Below are 22191 nucleotides of genomic sequence, written 5' to 3'. Positions count from 1 at the left end.
AGGTGCTGGTGCTCATCGTCAGTGGGGTCTCAGTGAGGACCAACTGCTTCAAACAGTGCAGAAAGATAACGAGCTAAAAACCTCATTTGTTAGTGACATTCCTGGGCATTAGGAAGTATTACTTTTCAGAAAGGGTGGTCAGGCACTGGAATGGATGCCCAGGAAGGTGGTGGAGTCACCGACCCTGGGGGTGTTCAAGGAAAGACTGGATGTTGTGTTGAGGGACATGGTTTAGTGGGAGCTATTGGGAATAGGTGAACGGTTGGACTGGATGATCTTTTAGGTCTTTTCCAACCTTGGTGATTCTATGATTCTATGATAGAGGGACTGGGTGGTCTCTCTGACGTCTCCTTGTGACAGAAACTAGGGTTGAGGAAGTAGAGCACGCCTACGCCCTGCAGAGCGTCAGCAGAAGTTAAAACGGGCAGCTTTTGGTTTTCAGTTTTAGTGATATTAGCTGGCGATCGCTATGGCTTCATGAAAATGTTTCTGTAAGTGGAAAAGTCAGACCTGCAGCTGGGGGGTGCTGCTGGGGGGGGGTTGTTTGAGATGCTCGGTGTGGATTTTGGACACCAACATGGAATGAAGGCGGCAGTGGTGCTCACGGGGCAGCTTCTTGTTTTCTTCGTGAAAGGTACGTCTGGGTTCCTCCGGGGCGATGCTGAGCGGGGGCCACGTAGGTTGGGTCCACGTTAATTGGGGCCATGGTGCTGCAGAACATGCTGGTGAGGAACATGCTGGTGGGGATGGCGATGGTGGTGTGCAGGAAGGATGTGTGGGGCTCGCATCCCCACCCCACGCTCTCCTTTTACTCTTTCTGTCCCCATTTTGTGCCCCAGATGTGATCTGCTGGGATATCCTGCAGTCTGATCGCTCCCCATGGGACACCCCCCTGTTCCATCATGCTGGAAGCGAGTGAGCTGGGAGGGGAATGAGCAGAGGGAAAAGGGAAATTGAATATCAGGATGTTTTGAGCCTGTAAAGGAGTGGAAGAGGTGGGGGCTGTGACTTTCTGTCCCAGCTGCCCCAGTAGACCAGCTCTGTGCTCTCCCAGCAGCATGGGCGCAGCAGGACCAGACACACGTGAAAGGGCTTAGCGGGGGGGTGGCCTACCTCATCCCCAGAACCCAGGGCTCCTTCCAGAAAGTTGAGTGGCGCTTTGGCAAGGAACTGAAAATTGCCATCTATGAGAATGGGAAAAAGGTCCGCTACCCCAATGGCCCTTACAAGGGTCGCCTGAAACTCTTCTCCAACAACACCCTGAGGATGGACCACCTGAAGAAAAACGACAGCAACACCTACTGGGTGTATATGGAGGATGGTGCGGGCAAAGAGCACCCTGAAAGCATCCAACTGCAGGTGTATGGTGAGTTGGAGGGGTGGTCCTAGCAACCTGCAGGGAATGGGGTGGCTGTGACATCTCCCCGTCTCCTGCAGATGCGGTCCCCAAACCCACCATAAATTTCGTGGTGGATGAGAGCAACCCGGAGAGCTGCAGAGTCACCGTGAATTGCTCAGTGGGGCTGACGGATGTCACTTACGAGTGGTTGCCTCCCAAGAGGATCGCATCAAATAACGGCAGTGAGCTGTTGCTCACCTTCAGTCCCTTGATGGAAGTCTACACCTGTGTAGCCAAGAATCCCGTCTCCTCCAACAGCTCTAGGCTGATCCACAGGCATCCCTGCTCCTGGGAAGGTACTGAGTGGGACAGGTGGGAGAGGGCATTGGCTCAAGGAGTGCCCAGCAGCAGTGATATGGGGTCCCTGTGAGGCTGGAGGTGGTCTCTGGGAGGTGCCCCTTTTCCCCTGGGTTGGAGGTGGAGGAGCCCCTGGGCTGATGGAGAAGTGGGGCTGTGAGCCCTATGGTGGTCCAACTTGCTGCCCCATTTCTCCCTCTACCTCCAGCTGAGTCCTCTGCTGCCACTACCTCCACCAAGACCAGCGTGCTGGTGTCCCTGGGATGTCTCCTCCTTCTCCTGCTCACTCCACCATAACGATGCATCACAGTTGATGCCTATCCTCCTTCCACTGTCACATTCCTGCTGCGGGACCAGCGTGGATGCAGCACTCTGACCATTGAGAGACTGCAGTTCTCCAGGAATCCATCACAACCAGCACCCAGGACACGCAGTCCAGTGACCCACGTGCTGTGCCAACATCTCAATCTTTGCTATGCAACCGTGAATGGTTTTTCATGGGTATTCCACGTCATGACAACTGTTAGAGCTGGGAGGGGTTCCAGAGAGCTGCAGCCTTCCTCCCTTAAATATCTGCCAAAACTGTCAGTGCACCATAGGTGTTCAGCAGTGTTCCTAATCGTTGTGCCCCACACTGGGTGCCATTGGGCCACATTGGAATCTCTTGTTCCACGATGGGGTGGGATGTTTGATTGAGATAAAGAGAAACTAACGTATGAGAACTGGCAAAGGACTGTGAGATGATAGAGTATAAAAGGAATCAAAGGTGATAAACAAATGGGAGAGGGACATGGGCTTCTGACCATGCTGTGGGATGGCAGCACAGTCAGAAGGAAGTCCTTGTTTATGTCACATCCCCCCTCCTGGAAACTACATGGGAATGACCAGAGCTGATAGGATTTGTGGCTTTCAGCTCTCAGGAACCAGGAAACACAGCCCTCCCAGCTCTGACAGTTCACTGCAGGATGTTATGATATGGAATATCAATGAAAAACCATGACAGCCACAGGGACTGTCTTTCACAACGATGCTTTGAGAACACCAGCAAAACAAATCAATAAATTGATGGTTAACTGCTCAAAACCAGTCCATTCCTCAACCATAGGACATGCAGGGAGAGCTGAGCCCTTCCTGGGGGCTCCCCATGGCCTTGGGGCATCTCAGGGTCCAAAACCAGCCCCTGGGGCACCCTTGGGAGGCAGAGCAGGGGTTTCTCATTCTGAGACAGCAGCAGAGGGACTCCGTGCTGTGATGAATTAAATGGTTTCCTTTTCACTGTAGCTCTCACGTTTTTGGTGCACGCGTTTTGTCCCTCCTGCTCACTGTTCCTTTCTCTTGTTCCTTTCCTCTGGGCTGTGGTTTGATGTCGGGGGCTGGGGGTGACGGGGGAGTTGATTTTATCCCCACTGCCCTCACTGTGGACAGGAGCCATTCCACAGCAGTCCCTGGGCCACTTCCCAGAACCATCCCTAAGCACCACCTCCCGGGGGTCCTTGGTGGCTCATCTGAGAACCAGGAACAAGCAGGAGTCATTCCAGCTCATGTTTAATTGGGAGGCCCAGGGTAATTCCTGGTGTGTTACAGCCCGATGCTTCCAGCACCAATGTGAGTTTGTGCAGAAATTCCCCTCTGTGATATTTTCCCAGTGCCTCACATGCTTTTCCAGCCCGGAGGCATCAGCTTGCCCTGCCTGGTGCTCAGCCAGATGCTCTCTGAGCAAGGACAACCCTGCAGGACACGGGTTGGTCCGATGTGGGTTTGGGCATAGCTTTGCTTTTAGCATCAGAAATAATTTATTGGTGACAAAAGTCATGGAGCGCTCAGAGCCCGGCTCCTCTGGAAAACGGTGGGAGGCATAAATTGCAGCTTTTATTTCATCCTGACACCTAAATGTGGTCTGTTTTAAAACAAACAGAGGAATTTGTGCTTCATGCTGCTGCCTCCGCTTTCCTCCGCAAAACAAGAGAGAAAAAGTAACAAAAACTTGAAAAGAGTAATAGGAAAAAACCCTTCTCCCATTGTAAAGCAGCGGCGCTGAGCAGCGGCAGAGATGAATAATTCATTCCACTAAAAACACAAAAACAACCAAGATCTTCTCACCCCTTTCCAGCAATGGAACGTGCAGGCGGAGTTTTTCCAGCCTCGGTGTGTATTGAGCGTTGTCCCTGCTCCATCCATGCCTCATGCAAGTCCCATCCATGTCTCACCAGTGTCCCATCCATGTCCCATCCATGTCTCACCAATATCCCATCCATGTCCCATCCATGTCCCATCCATGTCCCATGTCCCATCCATGCCCCAACCATGCTGCAATTGTGTCCCATCCGTTTCACATCTATGTATCATCCATGCCCCATCCCTACTCCATCCACATCCCATCCCAGCCCCATCCTTGTCCCACCCACATCCCATCCATGTCCTATCCTTGCTCCGTCCACATTCATCCATGTCTCATCTGTTTCCCATGCATGTTCCATCCACATCCTGACCCTTCTCCATCCACATCCCACACATCTCATCCACATCCCATCCCTGCTCCGTTCATATCCCGTATTGCTCCATCCTATCCATATTCCACCTATGTTTCACACATATCCCACCCCTGCTCTGTTCATATCTGATGTTTCTCCATCCATAACCCATCCCTCCTCCTTCAACCAGGGAATGCCCACAGCAGTGAGGACAGCCCCTGTATGGGAGCTGTTGAATCATGGCCTGAACCTCCGATTGACCACCTGAGGCAAGCAATGAGGCAGCCACAGGAGCACAGATGAAGGCAATTCACCTGTGCTACTGGAAGGGGTAGAGCCTGGCTTCACCTCTCCTAGACCCCATTTAAGTGCTGACTGCCACTGAGCAAGAAGAATCTCTTCCTGGAAATTGCTCCTTGTGGGGAATGTTGTGAGCCTAAAGCATTGGTAAGCATTTTCCATTTATTGTCTTCCTGTTGCAATAATCTTACTTAGCCTAAGTTTCCTGGCTATTTCTTAATTATAACATCTGTATATTCCATTGATTATACTGCCCCTATTCCCAGACCCCACCAGAGTTGGGGGGATGGGTTTAAGCACTGCGGGAGCAAACTGGAGCCTCGCAGTGCTCAGGTTGAGGTTCTTGTGGGCTTTAAGGACCACCTGTGCTCCTGCTTGCAGCAAAGCCTTGGAGCTGAGGCTGCAGACTGGGACCACGCTGGATCCCCTGCACCTGGAGTGGGTTAATCCCCAAATATTCACTGTTTTTCCTGCTGCAAGGTGTGGGCTGTGCTCGTGCCGCATCCTCTGCCCCAGCTGATGCTGGGTAGCCCTGGGAATCTGTTACCATACATGAAGTGAACTTGGTGCTGGCCGTTTCCTTTTCTCATAGAGAGTGAGTTAAGGGCCTGTGGCAGATGATGTACTTCTGAAGAAAGCTATAAATCGATGCTCTGGGCCCTTCATCGCTCTTCAGTGATGCGTTCAGCAGCGCTTTGAATACTTTCCACTCGAGACGGAATCATTCAGCCAAAAAAACAGGAAACGCGTGGCCCAAAGCAGTGTCTCTGATCTGAGTACACCTGTTTTCATAATGAGCATGGCAGCAGATATTAACTCCACTCCAGCAGCAGCTCCGTGAGCTGAGGCACGGGCTGCAGAGCGTTGCTCTGGCTGCTCATCTCTTGTTGCTGGGTTTGGAGTACGTATATCTTTGCCATCTGCAAAATGTGTGGTTTGGATGGCTTGGGGGTCGGCAGGTATTAGAAATGGTGTGTTGTGGGCTGGGTGGGCAGGTGGATAAATGTAAATATTCATCTGGAAGACAAACGGCTCCTGACTCCAGGTGGGATGTGTGGCGCATCCCTAATGTGCTCTATAGTCAGACTGAGGGAGGAGAGAATAAAAGGTGATGAATGAACAAAGGCAGTGATGGTTGGAGCATATATGTAGTGGTGAAATACTCTGCCACGGGTTTTCATGGGGTATCACTGGTGCTTTGGGCTGGGGAGCAGGAGATGCAGGTCCTGGCGGATGTTCTCCAGGGGTCTCAGCTCTGGGTGCTGGTTGGGGGGGAGGTGGTACTTGAGCAATGGAACATCTATAGCAGCATCAGTGCGTGGGGAGGTGGGCTGAGCCCTGACCCTCTTTACAGTGCCATTCCTGGAGGCAACACGTGTCCCCATGTGCTGCTGCACCTTCACCAGGCACGCAGTGAAAGGTCTGCCTGGCAAAGCAGCAGCACAGGGCTGCCTCCTTTCTGTTGGCTCACAGTTACTAGAATACCTGCCCTCAAAATCCCCCTGGGTTTTTCTGCCTGGACAGAACTCTGAAAGTCCCATGAATGCAATTCCTGACTCAGGGGCTGCTCTGGACCCTGCACTATGCCTACGTTCTCCCAGCTGCTCCATAAGGTTGCTCCTGGCCTCTCATAACCTCCAGTCCCACATCCCAGCGATCTTCCCCCAGGGAGCATCTCCTCTCCCTGGGAGCTGCAGCTTACCAGGCTGAGGGCTTTGCTACCATGTTTCAAAAAAGGCTTTTCCATTCAGTAATTAATCAGGAGCTTAACCGCTGTGCTCCATGCCACTGAGAAAATGCAGCCTCCAGCTTCATGCTGGGCTTTGCTGCGTTCCTGTGCAATAGCAGCCACTCTGCATGGCTGGGTCGGCATCCCGGAGATGTAATTCACAGGGACAGCACTGAAGCTGCTGTATTTCATGCCATGGAGGGAGAAAAAAATAAGCAGTGGCAAGGACTTGTGCTGGGGGAGGGAAGCAGTTTCTGTGCGTTCAGTTGAGGATTTAGTGGATGTGTTGTAGTAAAAGCAGATAGGGATATTATCTGTGCCAAGATTATCCTGCTCTGTGTTCTTCCCTTCTGGGATGAGCCCTTGCTCCATTGGAAAGAAGAGGGCAGGAGACATGAGGGTGATGTGGCACAGTTCCTTTCCACGCTCTGTCGGTGAGCAGTGCTGAGCTGGTGTCATCCCCACACTGTTTCCTATGAAAACAAGCCCACGGCTCACGGGGGCTGCAGGCAACTATGAATCATGGTCACAACCAGAGGCAACCCACGAGCAACCCAGGGCTGGTTGGTGACCAAAGTGCTTTGGTGTGCACCAGGTACCACTGCCACTGGTGGCGCTCACACACCCTCGGGGCACGCAGGGGTTGCTGGAGTGTGGGGCCACTGTCACTGGGGCAGGATGTGGTGCCCAACCCAGAGCTCGGGCTGAAAACACGATGAGGCACCTCAGTAGAGAGACGAGCAGATCATTGCACAGGGGTTGACGTGAGATTACCAGGGCAATCCCAGCACTGTCCCCTGCTCATGCAGCTCTGTAACCAGAGGGGTCACAGCTCCTCCAGGCTCTTCCCACACATCTCTGCTCTCCTTCCAGGCTTAGGCTGTGGGACGATGGAGACAGTGCTTGGCACCCTGGGGAAGGCAACAGTCCTGGGGATCCTCCCCTTACTTCCAGAATCTTACCCAGCACTTTGGAACAGTCACATGGAAGAGGAGTGTGGAAAACCCACTAAGCAAGGAATACTTGTGCACATACTACAAAGGTAACTACACCAAGGACAAGCTGGGACAGATTCTCTTCCACCCAACTTCTCACTGGAGATCCTCAGCACCCAATGGCTTGACCAGCAGCTCTGTGAATACTCTGTCACCATGGAAGCGGGGGAGAAAAACCAGCAGATCCGACTGGTGGCGTATGGTGAGACACATTGCATTGATGGGATGGTGGGAGCTTTGGGCTGAGAGGTGGCGGTGAGCCCAAGACCCTTCCAGAACCTTCTAGTGAAGGCAGACCTCAGCCTCATTTCCAGAGCCTCTGGCAGAATTGGCACTGGAGCAGCACCTCCAGGTGATGGCAGGAGGGCTCGATAGGATTTCTCAGCCTTTATCCCTTCTCTCCATCCAGAACCCGTGTCTGATCCCAGCATCCACATCCTCGACTGGATGCTGGCCAATGACAGCAGCACGGTCACCCTCAACTGCACAGCAGCACAAGGGGACAACGTGTCCTGCAGCTGGGCCAGCTCTGAGGCCAGCACCTCGTCGCTCTACACCCACAACGGCAGCCTCCTGTTGCTCTCCTCCGACCCCACCAACAGCACCCTGCCTCGTGCCTGCACTGCCAGCAACCCTGTCAGCCGCCTCACCACCGCCCTCCACTCCTCCATCTGCAGATTCAAGGAGCAAGGTGAGCCCCCGGGGATGCAGCAGCCCTGGTTCCACTCTCTCCCCCACCTTCAGCCCCGTGGGGGATTTTTTCACACTGCTTTCTTCACCTCGAAGGAACCTTTGGCAGGAAAAGAAGCCACAGCACCTCTGTGGGCTGCATGGCTGTTCCCACAAGCGCCGAGCTGTGCTCGCTGCGCCCCGCTGCACCAGGCCCATTTGAAACGCATGAGATTTGCACACCAGGAGAGCTGGGGATGATGAGAACCTCAACTTCCCCCATGAGGCTCTTGAGGCCAAAATCATGCTCTCTGTCATTGGGTTTTTCTTGCCCTCCCTTGTGACGTGGGGACTTTTGCTGTGGCTGTGTGATGCAGTGGCTGCCCCTCACCCTGGGGACACAGCGGTGACACCACCTCTTTGTCCCCCACCCACGTGGGGCTCTCTCAATGCCTTGTGCCCGGCAAAGGTCCCCACATCATCTCTAGGTCTCACTAAAGAGTGGAAGATGCTGATACGAGGTGCTGCAAGGCGCATTTCCCAGCACTGGGTCCCTCCAAACCTTACACACGCAGGGACGCCCCTGTAACACTTACATGTGTGGCAACCTCTGTCCCTTCAGGAGGACTTGGAGGTGCAGAGCTCTGCCCCTGGGCTCCCCACAAAGCCTCCAGAGAAGTGTCAGAGCCTCATCCGCCCCTCAGTGACATTTTTATGCTGGCTGTTGCGTTTTGAAGCTGACTATAAAGAGTTCAGCTCAAAAAAAAACAAAAGAGAGAAAAAAAAAAAGCATTTCCTGCTCCTTGTTATCGTTCTCTGAAATCCTCAGCCCCATAAATAGGCAAGAAGGTACAGGGAGGGGTGGGGTTAACGATGAGCTCTCTCTGCTGGATGCTGACCCTCGCTCTCTCTGAGCCACAGGCAGCTGGAGGAGAGGGATGCTGCTGCTGCTGGGGGTGGTGCTGCCCATGATGATTCTGATGGTGCTTGCCGGGGCCTTCACTGTGGCCTATGTGGCTGCAAACATGAGTGAGTGCAGGGTGTGAAGGTTTAGGGGTGACAGGAGCAGCTCACAGCTCCCCGAGGCTTGTGTTGCGTTACCCTGCTCCCATGGGTGGAAGGCTGAGTGGGTCCTGCTTCTTTTTAAGCATCGGGTAACAGACAGGAAGGAAAGCAGCTTTAAAAAAAAGAAGAAGAAAAAAAAAAAGACATAGATACCTGCTTTGCCTAGTATGTGACCTGAAGGGCTTTGTGCGGATGCTGCGCTTCTGTGATGATATCACACAGCTTCAAGGAGAAACGTGTGATCTCAGCCCAAGCTCAAGGGAGCAACATCTCTGCAGAATGCCCTGGTGAGGGTGAACACCCTGAACAGTGACAAATTCACCAAGCCAATGAGCCCATAGCTAAACAGCTGTGTCAGGGTTGGATGCAACATGGGAAACCACTGGGAAACTCACGGGGGGAGGAGTATGGGGTCAGTGGGGGTCCTGCTGCTCCCCCCATCCCCGTGGTGACTTTGCTGTGTTCCTGGTGCAGGACAACCAAGGGAGCAGTTGCCTCTGGCTGAGGACAGCACAGTGCACATCATCTACTCTGAGGTGCAGTGGGTGGAGGTGAGTGAGCCCTGTAGGGTGCAATGCCCCAGAGCTGTGTCCTTGCAGCTCTATGGGCGGTGAGGTTGGAGCACAGGGTGCCAATGCAGCCTTGCAACAGGGGACAGTGAGGTCATACCCACTCAGAAGTGGGGTGGCTGTGGGCTTCCCAAGTGTCACCTCCAGCAGGGCTGCTTTACTCTGGGATTGTTCTGGGTGCTGCAATCTCCACAGCCCTCAGCATCCCAAGATGGCTCTGGGGATAACTCTATCAGGAGGCCTTGTAGTGCTGGAGGAAGAGGAGAGCAGCAAGCTGGCTGCTATTGCTCACTTTCTGCTCCCTGTACAGAAGCTCAAGTCCCCCTGCAGCCCCCTGGGCACTGATCACCCCACCTGCACCACCACTTATGCTGCAGCCACTGGCACATCCCTGGCTCCCCACAGCTCTCAGGTAAGTGGAAAGGGGTTGAGGTGGATCTGAGCACCTCGCTCACCCTCACTTTGCCTTGCAGAGCCCCAACACGGAGCCTGTGGTGTGATGCTTCCCATCAGCTGAGGCTCCCCGTGGGGCAGGACCCGGCTCCGCCACCGCACCCTGCATCCAAACCCTGCATCCCTGCAGGGGACTTTGCCCATCCCTGTGGAAATGGGACACGCTGCTCCCGGCCCCAAAGCATCGCGGTGATGATCGCTGGAGCAACGTGTATGGCCGAAGGAAGGAAAGAAAGCACAGAGTGCGGCGCCGGGACAGGACGAGACAACAGCAGCGCTCGGAGGGACGAACTCGCCAGGGGGAGCCCATAGGGGACAACGTGGACTGCCGAACTACAGAAGAAAAAGAAAACCAACGAATCAGAAGGTGCCCCGTAGGAGGTTTCGAGGTGTCACAGCGAGGAGCCCCCGCGGCTCTCCCAGCTCTCCCGTGGCCGTGGGAAGCGCCGCATCGCTTCTCCATCCCCTGGGCCGGGTGTCCGGCTGAGTTTAGGGGTATGGGCAGCTCCGTGTGCCCACCATGTACAGCACCAGGACAAGGGGTGGTTCAGGGCTGTCGGCTCTTTCCAACTGTGCCGCTGCTGGGCTCAGGCAGCGCGGCCGATCTCACCTGCTAGAGAAAATAAAGCTATGGGGAAATCTTTCAGGAAGGCTTGTGAAAGAGCACGCAAGGGTTGCAGCTGGGTAAGGCTCTGGGGGGAAAGAACTGCATTTCTACACATCTCAAGCTTCCTCTTCCCATTACTTCAGCAAAAAATCAGCTGAGCTGCTTTCTTGGGAGGTCTGCAATGATGCTGCTTCCCCAGGAGCACATCCTCATTACTCCTTCTTTGCCTTGTCCACCACCAGCATGGGACAAAGAAGGAGCTTCCCTTAAGGGCTTGGTAACTATTTCTGTCTTGAGCAATGATAACTTGCATGCACCTTGTGCTGAAAAAGTGCCTGCATTACCCACAGGAGAAGCTGATCACATCCGCTGCTCCTGCTCACCCTCCCATGGCTCAGCACTGGGGAGGAGAGCAACAGCTGAGCCTGTTCCTTCACCCCAGCAGAGGAATCATCACAAGTTCGAAGCCAGACATCCCCATCTGGCCTTGCACACTTCCCTCCAATTTTGATATGATGCCAGCGTCAGACCGCTTCCCAAAATAAGCCAAATTGGGGAAGTGGCTGCTGTGTTTCATCTGACCCTCTGCTGTCCAGCCTGGCACAGCCATCCATACCCCCAGCACCATGTGAGTCCTCCCTCTCCATCCCTTTACTCTGAGAAGTCTGCAGAGCTGTGCTGCTGCTGTAAGGACCACTGCCAGATGTGCTCACAGAGCAGTTTGTGCAGGTGGACAGCTTGGCTCTCATCTCCCTCACACTGCATACCCCAGTGATGGAGGTCCATGAGCACCAGCATGCTGCTGGGTGTGACACTGCTCACACACATGATCATGCCTTGTGTCACTGCTGCCACGCTCTGCCTGGAGGCTTCTCACCTTTGGTTTTCATTCCATGTGCCCTACAGGATTTTCTTGCACCTCAACCCTCTTTGCAATGGGAACATCAAGTTGAAGTGATGGGGGGAAGGAAATCCGTGGGTTAAGCTGCAATGCTCTCTTCTCTGGGCTACAAGGACCAGCCTGAGCAAAGCCAGAAGCAGAGCAGCCGGCACTGCAACCTGTGGGTTCTGCTTCGAAGCTTTTGAACCTTCTGGATCAGGGCCTAAGATCACCAGGAACACCTGGAAACCCTCTGAGAAACAGAATTGAGCTGAAGCAGAAGGACCTGCAGGTGGGCAGTGAAATGCCTGCGAGGTGTGGTTAATGCAGAAACCCCCCAGGCACCCTATCACCGAAAAGGAGGCCCAGGGGAGACCTTATGACTCCCATTCTCTAAAAGGAGGATGTAGCGTGGATGGGGGGTTGGTCTCTTCACCCAGAAAACAGCGATGAGATGATGACAGGTGATGGCCTCAAGCTGCGCCAGCCGGGAGCAGCGGTGGCTGCCGTCCCTACATGGAGATGGCAGCCACCAGGGGGACCATGCGCACCTCCATCCATCGGTGCTCACCGGTGTTCTCAGCAGGGCAGAGAGCAGCTGGGAGCCGGGCTTCACCCAGATCTGGCCCCGAAATACACCGCTCCCCATTGACTGCTCCGTTCTTTCCCAGCCTACCAAAAAGTGCACACACTATGGGAAGTTCCATCACGCATCTCTTGCAAGCTTGCTGGGCTCAGAAGAATTCCATTATCACGCATGCCTTCCTTAGGGATGGCATTTGGGGTGAGCCCAAATGGGGTTGGATGCAGAGGGTGGCATCAGAATGGACTTTAGGAACAATTCCTTTTCCAAAGGAGTGGTGATGCATTGGTCCAGGGGGGCGTCACCATCCTTTGAGTTTTCCCAGCACAGTGGGAATGTGTTGGAGCTGGGCTGATGTGAGAGTTCTGTTTCTGATGATTCTGTCATACTCTCACTTCGTTTTGTCATTGCAAGCAGTGGTTCTTATATGAGCAGAGCACACCCAGCTATGCTGTGAGGTCAGCTGGATGTATTTTGATGCCTGTTGCTCACCTTCCACCTCCAGTAAGCAAGCAGGGGTGAGATGTGCGCTTCCCTCGTGGATGGGAGGGAGGGTGGGATCCTGAAGCCAGGGTTGGTTTGGGAACACCCAGGAGAACAGAGTTCTGGCAGCTCTGTCTCATGCAGAGCCATCAGCACACAGTGCAGTGCCTTCTGTGAGGACAGATGTTGTTTTTTAACTCATTATTAGGGCTTTGCTGTGCTGTCCCAAAGCAGTTGAGCAGATCCCAGATCTTGTCCTGATCCCACCGCAGATAATGATGAGTGCCAGCTCCCAGCTCCAGCCTTGGCACCACGCTGCTGCTCTCTGCATCCTTCTGCAGCCCTCCTGTGTTGAGCTCGGGGTCTTTGCCCTGTTGCCACCCATGAGCTGCTTCAGAGTTTTCAGTACCTCCAGCTCTCACGTTTTCATTATGGAGTATTTAGGTCTGGTTCTGAAAATGAAGCACAGCTTTCTGGCTGATTTCCAAGCTGCCACGAACACTGGGAAGATCTGTGTGTCTCGTTATGTCCTGGGCACAGAAGTAAACCTGAGAGAAGTGCAAAAGGGAAAATCACATGAATTCCCAATCAGCATTGGAGAGCCAGGAGAGGTCCCTGAGTCCTGCTGGGGTCTTTGGCCAGGTGCTGGCTCATGATGGTGTCCCTACAGGACAGAGATGCTCTTTGTAATCAGAAACCAATGCTTCATGTTGGGTCTGCAGCTGGCTGTGACACTTGCAGGGGCAACGGGGTGCAGCTGTGATGCTGGTGGTGACTCCATGCCCTTGTTATCAGCCTGGACAGGGAACTGAAGGACATGCATCATGCAGCAGCACTTCCATCCCTTCCATCCTTATCTCCCCCACCAACACTTCCCCATGGCCAGGGCAGCTTGTCCTTGGAGCCTTCACCAGGGAAGGGGTGTGGGCAAAGCTGCCTTTGCTTGGCTTCAAAAATGAGCATTGGAGAGAGAACGCCTCCTGGTGCCAAGATCCATTCTTCCCAAGCTGTAAGGGGGAAAGAAGCTCCACTCCAGGTTCAAGCAAGGCAGAGGGGATTTAAAATGGAAGTAGGAAAGATAACAGGACAGTGTCTTCTCCCTCTTCAGAAGTGGGAAGTGTCAAATTCAAGGAAGAGGCCACCTGCTTTCCACAGGCTCCTTTAGGTGAACTTGGCCATCTCATCTGCCATGTAGAGGGAACCTGCTTGACTTCTCCAAGCTGATCCCAATTCCTCCTTGCGCTTTTGCTTCACCCCTTGCATGTTCCTGGTGCAGCCATGTACTTAGGGGATGTGAAAGCACAAACAGCAAGAAGAGGCTCAGGGAAAAAAAGATCCATCCCCTAGGGTGGAGGGCTTCACAAGCAGCACCCTGGAGCCCTGCACCCCTCCTCTGGTCTCAGCTGGGTTTTTCTACTCAGCAATGGTATGGACATAGCTGGGGCAGAGGGCAAGTCTGTCACATTCCACCTTCAGAACCTGATAGGAGAATACTTGACCTGGAGCTTCCGTGATGAACCCATATTGGTCATCAGATTGGGGGCATCTCCTAAACTCGTGTTTTCTGACAAATCCTTCGCGTTCTGCATGGCCTTTCCCAACAACAGCAGCTCACCATCTAGCAGCTGAGGAGGAGTGGCACCTACTTAACAAAAAACAACGAGGTCAATATGAACTTCACCCTGCATGTGTACCATGAGTGTTTTTTGCTTCTGGCCCCAGGCTGGAAGTGGGGTGGGGGAATTTGCTGACAGCCCCTTCACTTCTCACAGGTGAGCTGCTGGAGCTGAATGGTGAGCTGCGCCGCGTGGAACTGCAATGCACTGTGGACCCCCCCAGGGGGCAGTTCCTTCTTTTGGAGCTACAACGATCAGCCAGACAGACAGGGATCTGAGTGGTGGTGGTGATGGAGTGGCAGAAGAACCCTGCAGATCTGAAGCACCTGCACAGCACAGAGCCCCGTCAGCAGCTGCAATGCCACTGTCTTTCCCTCTGCCCTTTGTGCAGGTGAGAGCTCTCAAAGGATGCACACGTGGGGGGATGCTGGGGATGTGCTGGGGATGTGCTGGGGACAGGACACATCCTGCAAAAGGTCCCCAGTCAGGGGCTTTATTGAAGCATTAATTTCTCTCCTCTCTTCCCTGTTCTCTCCCCCACCCCATCAGAAAGCACAGCCTGCATCCCTGCTCTGGTGAGCTGCCATCTGTCTGCATCTGGTCCCCAAATGTCACAGGGTCCCCAAGGCACCACTGCCATTGCCATGCTGCCCCAAATCCATGCTGGAGACAGGGGAATTTGAGGCCGGAGCAGTTTACCTCTTCCTACAGCTCCTGGGGGATATCCAGGCTTTCTGAGCAGCTTCAGCATCATTCACTCTTTTTGCCACTGGAAAATCAAGAGGGGAGGTCTGGGTTGCCCCACAACTGTCCCAGAGTGGAATGGGGGTGTGCAGCAAGGAGGCAGAGCTGGGGGGAGCAGTGGTGCAAGGTAGGAAGGGTTTAGCAGGGTTTGAAGCATCCCTGCTCTGATGTTGAGCAGAGCTGCTTTGGGATGTGCCTGGCATATCCCTTTGTCGTTACCAGGACCTCCTTCTCTTCCCAACAGCCACACAGTCATCATAGCAGGATTGATGATTGGACTGCTCTTACTCTTGGCTATCATCATTACCACTGTTAAATTAAAAAGTAAGGTGCAGGTCCACAGCTCCCTGCCTGGCAGTGTGTGGGCTGCTGCTAACAGGAGCCCCGTGTCACTTCTCCCCAGGCAGGAGCAGCCATGACCTATCTGGTTCCTGCAGCTCCAAGAGCAGGTAGGATTCCTGTCTCCCTCAGCCTCCTTCCTTGTTTATTCTTGAGATCTGGAGGAAAACCATCCATCACCACACCTTGGCAGTGTAGTTGTTCCCAGAGCTCCAGATGCTTTCACCCCTTTTGTCCTTGTGATCCCAGTGTTGGTTCCTAGTCGTGCTTGGGCTTGCAAGCCCCCAGTGTTAACTATGCCTTCACCCTGCATGCACAGTGACAGGGAAAGTTGCCTATGGTCCTTTTTTGGAGAACTTTGTGCCCTCCCCATGAAGTGGCGCAAAGACCAGAGCCATGAGGGCATCTCCAAAGCTTGAGGGACTCTGGGGACAGGAGGGATCCAGGCAGGGTGCAGAGAAGTCGAGCAGCAAGATGGCTGTGCCCCATCCAGAAAGAGAAATGAGCCCCTGCAGCATCTGCCCAACCTGAGCATCCCCTGCCTGCCACAGCTGCCCAAAACTCATGCTGCCTGGATTCTTTGCTTTTGGGGGCTTTGCAGAAACCTTTGCATCAGTTCCACCAGATGCTGAGGCTCAGGGTCCACATCCAGCACTGAACTGGGTGCTGTTCAATCCTACGGGACCAACTGTTGTTTCCACCTCCCTGGCATCCAGGGCCGTTCAGTGGTGGATGTGCCACGCACATCACTGTCACAGCTGCGTGCTGATTCCGAGAAGGGATCTTGTGGACCTCTGTAATGTGCAGGTTTTGTTCTTTCCATGAGCTGAAATAGAGCTGATGTAAACAGGGGAGCTCCTGCATGAGTGGGTTGTGCAGGCACATCCAGCACCTGGAGCTGTTGTTTGTGGCCCAGCCCGTCGTGGCAAACAGCAAAACGCTGCACAAACAGAAGTCCATGTGGCTGTTTCAGATGATAGAAACTGAAAATCTGACCCCAAACCCCAAATACAGGATGTAAACCCACTCTCCTTCTCTGTTTGATGTGCTGACACCCATGCTTTCTGAAATGGTACTTAAAATGGAGAAGAAAAAGCATGAAAGCAGCCGTGGATCCTGCATGAGAATAAAAAGCTGATTGTCATGGCAAGTTGCTTTAGCTGCCTTTGGCTGCAGGTGCATGGCTGTGGTTTTGCATGGGATCCCTGCAGCCCTCGGCGAGGAGAATCGCAGTGGTGCAGCAGTGATGCTGCTGCCAGCACTGGGGCTGCCCCCCTGTGTGTCTCTGCAGGGGCTGCAGCAGAGTACATGACGGTGTATGCTGAGGTGGGTGCTGTTCAGCAGGTGAGTCCATCCCTGTCCTTTTTGTGCATGGCAGGATGGTTCTGCACAGCCCCGGGGTGGGGACAGCACAGGGGATGTGTGGTGGGGACACAGAGGAAGGACAGCCCCAACTTCAATTGCTGCTTCCTCCTGGAAACTCAATGGGGGACAGCCTTAGCCACCTGCCTGCGCTTCCCCTGTGCCACCAGGGACCACCTGGGATGTGTTCCTTCCCACTGAGCTCAGGGGGCCTAGAGTCATGGTGCTGTGCCCATTCTGTGCCCTGAAAACATTTAAATAACATTTTCCACAGATGCACGCATGGAATTTCCCTCAGGCACGGAAAGGTGACCCAAAGAAGTCGCCAGCCTCAGGGATGGTGACCTTCAAAACCACTTATGCCACCTTTCAAGACATAGCCCAGGGTGGGTTGATGCTCGTGGGCATCTCTGGGTGCTGAAACCCTGAGACCTCGTGTCTGGGCCACAGTTGGATGGAGCAGCTCATCCCATGGCAGCATCACAGTGCCTTGATGCAGAGAGGCATGGGATGGCACAGCTCCCAGGAGCCAAAGCAAAGCTTTGTCTGTTTGCAGTTGCAGACAGATGATTAGAAGATGAGCAGCAGCACTCTGGGGTGCTGGGAGCAAGAGAAAAGCCTTTACTTGATGGTCGTTAAGCTGCATCCCATGGCACAGCCCTGAAGTGCCCACAATGCCTGCTGAGAGCACGGATCCGCTCCCTGCCGCTGGGGAGCCGTCCCCATCACGGACACAGTGCTCATCTGGGACAAGAGATCTGATGCTGTGTTGCCATCTGGGTGAGATTTGGGATCCTATATCTGTGTTCTGTGGCCACACCAGGGGACATGGACCAAAGCTGTGGCTGCACACCCAGCCCTGCCCTGCAGAGACGTTGCTGCTGGGATGCTCCTGCAGCGAGAAGCCTCAGCAGAGGCTGTGCGGAGGGATGGGAGGATTCAATGAGACTCTTCAGCCACTTTTTTTTTTTTTGCTTTTTAACTTGCTGAATACTTTACTGCTTCGGTTACTGAGCAAAGAAAGTAAAAATAACACTTTGCAAAATGTGGTAGAAAACCAAGTGTGAGAACACGCACCTCTGCCGTGCACTGAGTTTCCACAGCACCGCTTGCAGTGACCTCACAGCCCCCATCGCTACACCCAGCATTGCTCTGTGCTGCAGTTCAGCTATGCGTGGTCCTGCAGGAGATGGTGCAAGGCTGCACTGGGAGGGAGGGGGGTTCAATCTCAGCGGAAAACGTGACAGGGAATGTGGCCTGGTGCCATTCTGCACAACTCCTTTTATATACTGGTATGTGAAACACTGGAGCTTTGTTGCAAGCAGCTCTGAACCCCCCCTGAGCAGCCCCCAGCCTTTAGATCCTGCATGGGGAGCACAGCTGGGGCTGCTCCTGAGCAATGGCTGGGCTGCAAGGGGGGAATGTGTTGCTTTGCATTGTCCCAGTGCCCCTCGACATCCATTTCCAGACGGACACATCTTCCCACGTGCTGCTTCCCCTGCTCTTTGTCTTGTCTGCACGGATACTGAATAATTCAGGGATGGAACCGGAGATCCTTTGAAGTGCCTGGCACAGGAGAGCCCTCTAGGAACTGCCAGAATAGAAATGCAAGACACATCTGAGCTCCATTTCTTTCTGCTTCTTTTTTTTTTTGATGAAAAGCATCTTATTGACAAACCCACGGTGCGTTTTCTGCATTTTCACAGCATGGTCATACACGGTTCATTTTTCTGTTTCTTGGATTCGTACCCATCAATTAAAAACAGATTTAATGCTCTGTGGATCATGTGTTTATCCAAAGGGTTCCATCTGTGTGGCACCAAATCTGTCCCAGCCCTCTGCTGCCGGATGGGGCTGTGCACAATGTAGTGGCACCGAGGCATCGCCACCTCCATCGCCCTCTCTCCATTGCCCCATCACAGCTCCAGAAATGCCCCCGGGGATAATTTTAGGCCATGAATCACCCTGTGATGTTGCCAACACCTTCGTCCTCACAGAAAGCCGTTGGCGGGGCAAAAAAGGGGAAGGAAGGCACTGCGGGGCCACAGGGGAGGGGCTCTCAGGAAAGGATGGAGGCGAAAGGAGCGGGGCTCGGGGGACTCTGCCTTGCTGTGCTCTGTGTGGGTGTTGGTGAGTGAGACTGGGGGCCGGGGGCTGCTCCAAAACCCAGGGTGAGGTGGGAAGAGGAAGAGGAGGAAGTGGGAGAAGAGTGGGTGGTGTGGTGTGAAGGCAGCAGGTGTGACGCCCGGCACACAGAGCGACCGCTGCAAAGCCAGGCTCCAGGAAGCCAAACTGCGAGCTCAATCTTTGCTTTGATCGCTGTCCTCAGCCCTTTGCACATCTCTGGGGCTCTCTGCATGCTCCCATGCTGTCATGGACGCTCATGCACGCTCAGCCTGCTGGGAAACATCCTGCACACCCCGGCCAGAGGTATAAAGCCTTGCGGTACAACCACTCTCACACTTTCCCTGCCAGCACAATGCTGGTGGCTCCAAAAATCCCCTGGTGTCATTTCCCCACTATGCACAGCCCCCACTACAATGCTGCTCTCATTAGCGCCTTCTTCGTTAGCGAGCAGTTGGGAGATTTGAATCGCTCTTACCGTGAGCTCCTGACATTTGAAAGCTCAGTGTTGGTGTTGCTGAGGCTATTCAGCCCTAATGTGAATTAATGAACTTTGTTCTTAGCACTCGCCCTCAAGGGAGAAGATCAGGGGGACAACAACATCACCCAGCACAGTGATATCTCAGAGGCTATGGGAGCTCCCACCACAGCCACCAGGGATGTGAGTGGGATGACAACGAGACCAGTGGGCTTCCCCAGCCCCTCTGATGCTGGGAACCTCACCACCATCACTGTGCCACTGCAAGCAGATGCCCCAGGGAACCAAACCCGTGAGTCTCATGAAGAAGAGACGTGGCTCGGGGATGCACCACTGCCCTGGAGGGTCCTGCAGGCCCCAGAGATACTGGTGCTCTGTTTTGGGCAAGGAGCCCTCAGCTCTTGTCTCTTCCCATAGGAAATGAATCGGGCTTCCCCATCAGGTATTGGTCCCCCATCATTTTTGTGGTCTTTGCTCTGCTCGTGCTCTTCTTCACCTACCGCAGGACCAAAGGCGACGGTGAGTTGCTGTGCTGGGGTACCAGCACCACCCAGCCTCCACAGGAAAGGGTGTTGGCAACCTCAGAGCAACCAAGAGCAACACAGAAACGCTGCAAAGCATCGCCTCCCCTTGCACGGCTCAGTTCTGCTCAGTTTGGCACCTTTTGGGCCACCCTGGGCCAGCTTCGGTCTCAACACAGAGCCAAGCAAACCCCAAACTTTCCCAGCTCATCTCAGAAGGAGCTGCCTGGTTTTTCAGTCCTTTTTCAGCCTCCTTATTGTAACATGTGTCTGCCCTCTCCCACAGGGTCACAAGAGCCAACCACCTCCATCAGTGACTTTTCAGGTGAGATTTTTCAGCTGCTTTCTTGCTGGACCATCCTTTATTCACTCCTACTGCTTGGATTCACCTCCACTCATTGCATTGCAGATGAAGCTGCCCCAGAAAATGACACAGCTTTGATTGCTCCTCCTGCCCAGGTGGGGCTGCTCCCCAACTGCTCTTCCTGATCCCCCCTCCCTCCCCAATACTTGCTTTGGACAAGCTGCATTCTGTGCCTCAGCTTCCCCTCTGCGGTGCACAGGGATGAGGATGCTCAGCACTTTGTGCTGTTGTCCCTCTCTTGCAGAAGAGATCAGACAACCCTCTGCCCCAGGAGCAGAGCAAGACCACCTCCTGCCAGCCAGCCCCCCCCTCAGAACAGCCTTCCCAGGTATTTCACCCCATCCCTGATGCCATCAGCCCAGAGCTTCGGGGCACAACCTTGGGTGCACCCAAAGCATTGTGCACGGGGGGTTTCAGATGCTCTCAAAGTGTTCTAGGGCTTGTGTCCCGCTCAGCACCTCCTTTTGCTTCTCAGGAGCCCACAGATCCCACCACTGTAGGCAGTTCCCTCTGCTCTGGGGTTCCTGTTGATGACTGAAGGTGAAGCAGGGGAACCAGAAGCTTTTGGACACCCTGAAGGAGCACGAGGCCACTCCAGAGGGACAAACTGTGCCAACACACCTGGGCAGAAGACAGATGGATGCTAGAGGATGTGAGCATCACACACCACCTTGGTCCAGCCAAAGGATGCTCCAATGCACGGCCACCTCCCTGCAAAATGAGGACCTGTGTGGGACACGTGTACATTTACTGCACCCAAGGATAGGTCACAGTGGAACCAATAAAGCAGCCTTTTGCCCCAGAAACCCTGGGTGGATTTTCTGCACCCTGTGCATCAAGCTGACGTTTACTCCCACGTGGCCCAGCACACAGGAGGAGTGGGGGCAGCTAAGGACTTACACACAGAGAAAAGGAGTATGGTTGGAAATGCTGGTGCTAAATTACTCATCTGGGGGAGAAATCATGCAGCCCCGTCTGCCTCTTACTCGTCTCCCTCCAGGCACAGCAAAGTGCAACATGCAGGCCCCCAGGGTGATGCTGGTGGGGGCTGAGAGTGGGGACTCAAAAAGCACTGGAAAAAACAGCAAAGGGACCACCAGCATCCCCCCCCAGTGACACAGGTGGAGGTGCAGGTGGGTGCTGAGCTGTGGGTGTTGTGCACATCTGCTGCTTGCATGCAGCAGGGTTTGCAGGCTGTGGGGTGGGAAACACACAGGTCCCAAAGGCTTTGGGTATTTCTTCAGCCCTCTGCTTGTGCTCTGTTCACCCCGAGCCCTTGGCCCTGGAAAAGCTCAAAATCCCCGCCATCATCTCCAAATCATTTGTCACATAATCCTCAAAATTTGGCTCCATAAAACTCCAAACCCACAGCTCCATAAAGCAAAAGACTGGTCCCATAAACTGCAAGCCCACAGCTCCATAAATCCCAGTTACATCCCCCAGAAACCCTGACCTTGGCACCATAAATCCCCAACCATTGGCCACGCAAACCCCAAATCCTCGCTACCCCCCATCCCCAAACGTTTGGTCCCATAAATCCCCAATCATGGCCTCATCAAACCCAACATTTTGTCTATACAACCCCCAAACCCACAGCTCCACGAGCCACCAACTCTTGCCTCCATCAACACCAAATCCTCGCCTCCATAAACACCACGAGCACGGCCCCATAAACCCAAACACTTGGCTCCATTGACCTCAAACCCTTGGCCGTGTCAGCCTTAGACCCTGGGCTCCACAAACCCTAAATCCTTTCCCCACACACTCCAAACATCAGCCCCACAAACCCATGTCCCATAGCTCACAGAGCAGGATGCCATCCCCCCTCATTGTGCTCTCTAGAGGTCACATATGGCACTGCAGATGTCAGGTGGGAGAGGGGAAAGGGGAAAGGGGAGGGGGGGAAGACAAAGCCAAAAAATATCCAATGGATTTATTTAACAAAAAAAAAGAAAAAAAAGAAAAAAAAAAGGATCATTTTAGTTCTTCTATTTAAAAAATAAAACAATAATAATAACAACAACAAAAAAAATAATCAATAAAAACACCATCCGACTTCCTAACACTGCAAACCGTAAAAAAAAAAAAACGAGCTTTTTTTCTTTTTTTTTTTTATATATTAAAAAAACAATTTTACAATTCT

General features: G+C 53.6%; 3 protein-coding genes and 1 pseudogene across 4 annotated transcripts; all 4 read left to right on the top strand.

Annotated features, from left to right (window-relative positions):
• The first annotated feature begins 352 nt into the window (after nucleotides 1-352).
• Nucleotides 353-2971, top strand: LOC125685780 (SLAM family member 8-like). 2 transcript variants are annotated; one of them, XM_048929183.1, is made up of 4 exons: nucleotides 353-634; nucleotides 1055-1366; nucleotides 1438-1695; nucleotides 1905-2971. In XM_048929183.1, exons 1-4 carry the CDS (start codon nucleotides 550-552, stop codon nucleotides 1991-1993), a joined length of 744 nt encoding a protein of 247 aa, XP_048785140.1. In that variant the 5' UTR covers nucleotides 353-549; the 3' UTR covers nucleotides 1994-2971. The 2 variants fall into 2 exon arrangements, with proteins under 2 accessions (XP_048785140.1, XP_048785141.1); XM_048929184.1 differs by having other exon boundaries at nucleotides 356-634; nucleotides 1058-1366.
• A 1657-nt stretch (nucleotides 2972-4628) lies between these two features.
• On the top strand, nucleotides 4629-10593 carry LOC125685779 (signaling lymphocytic activation molecule-like). The gene is given in 8 exon segments (XM_048929181.1): nucleotides 4629-7134; nucleotides 7136-7277; nucleotides 7280-7393; nucleotides 7601-7882; nucleotides 8782-8889; nucleotides 9400-9476; nucleotides 9805-9906; nucleotides 10078-10593. Coding segments are annotated over 8 exon segments (1023 nt in total). The 5' UTR covers nucleotides 4629-6999; the 3' UTR covers nucleotides 10141-10593.
• A 1872-nt stretch (nucleotides 10594-12465) lies between these two features.
• LOC125685645 (uncharacterized) lies at nucleotides 12466-18287 on the top strand (annotated as a pseudogene).
• Nucleotides 18288-18584: 297 nt separating this feature from the next.
• Nucleotides 18585-21917, top strand: LOC125685760 (uncharacterized). Its single transcript, XM_048929129.1, has 7 exons — nucleotides 18585-18691; nucleotides 19249-19455; nucleotides 19581-19682; nucleotides 19971-20009; nucleotides 20094-20143; nucleotides 20293-20376; nucleotides 20524-21917. Exons 1-7 carry the CDS (start codon nucleotides 18631-18633, stop codon nucleotides 20584-20586), a joined length of 606 nt encoding a protein of 201 aa, XP_048785086.1. The 5' UTR covers nucleotides 18585-18630; the 3' UTR covers nucleotides 20587-21917.
• The last annotated feature ends 274 nt before the right edge of the window (nucleotides 21918-22191 follow it).

This window comes from Lagopus muta, chromosome 29 (assembly GCF_023343835.1).
Source record: "Lagopus muta isolate bLagMut1 chromosome 29, bLagMut1 primary, whole genome shotgun sequence".
Classification (NCBI taxonomy): Eukaryota; Metazoa; Chordata; class Aves; order Galliformes; family Phasianidae; genus Lagopus; species Lagopus muta.
The sequence above is the reverse complement of the archived record's forward strand: the minus strand, read 5'-3'. Positions and strand labels throughout refer to the sequence as shown.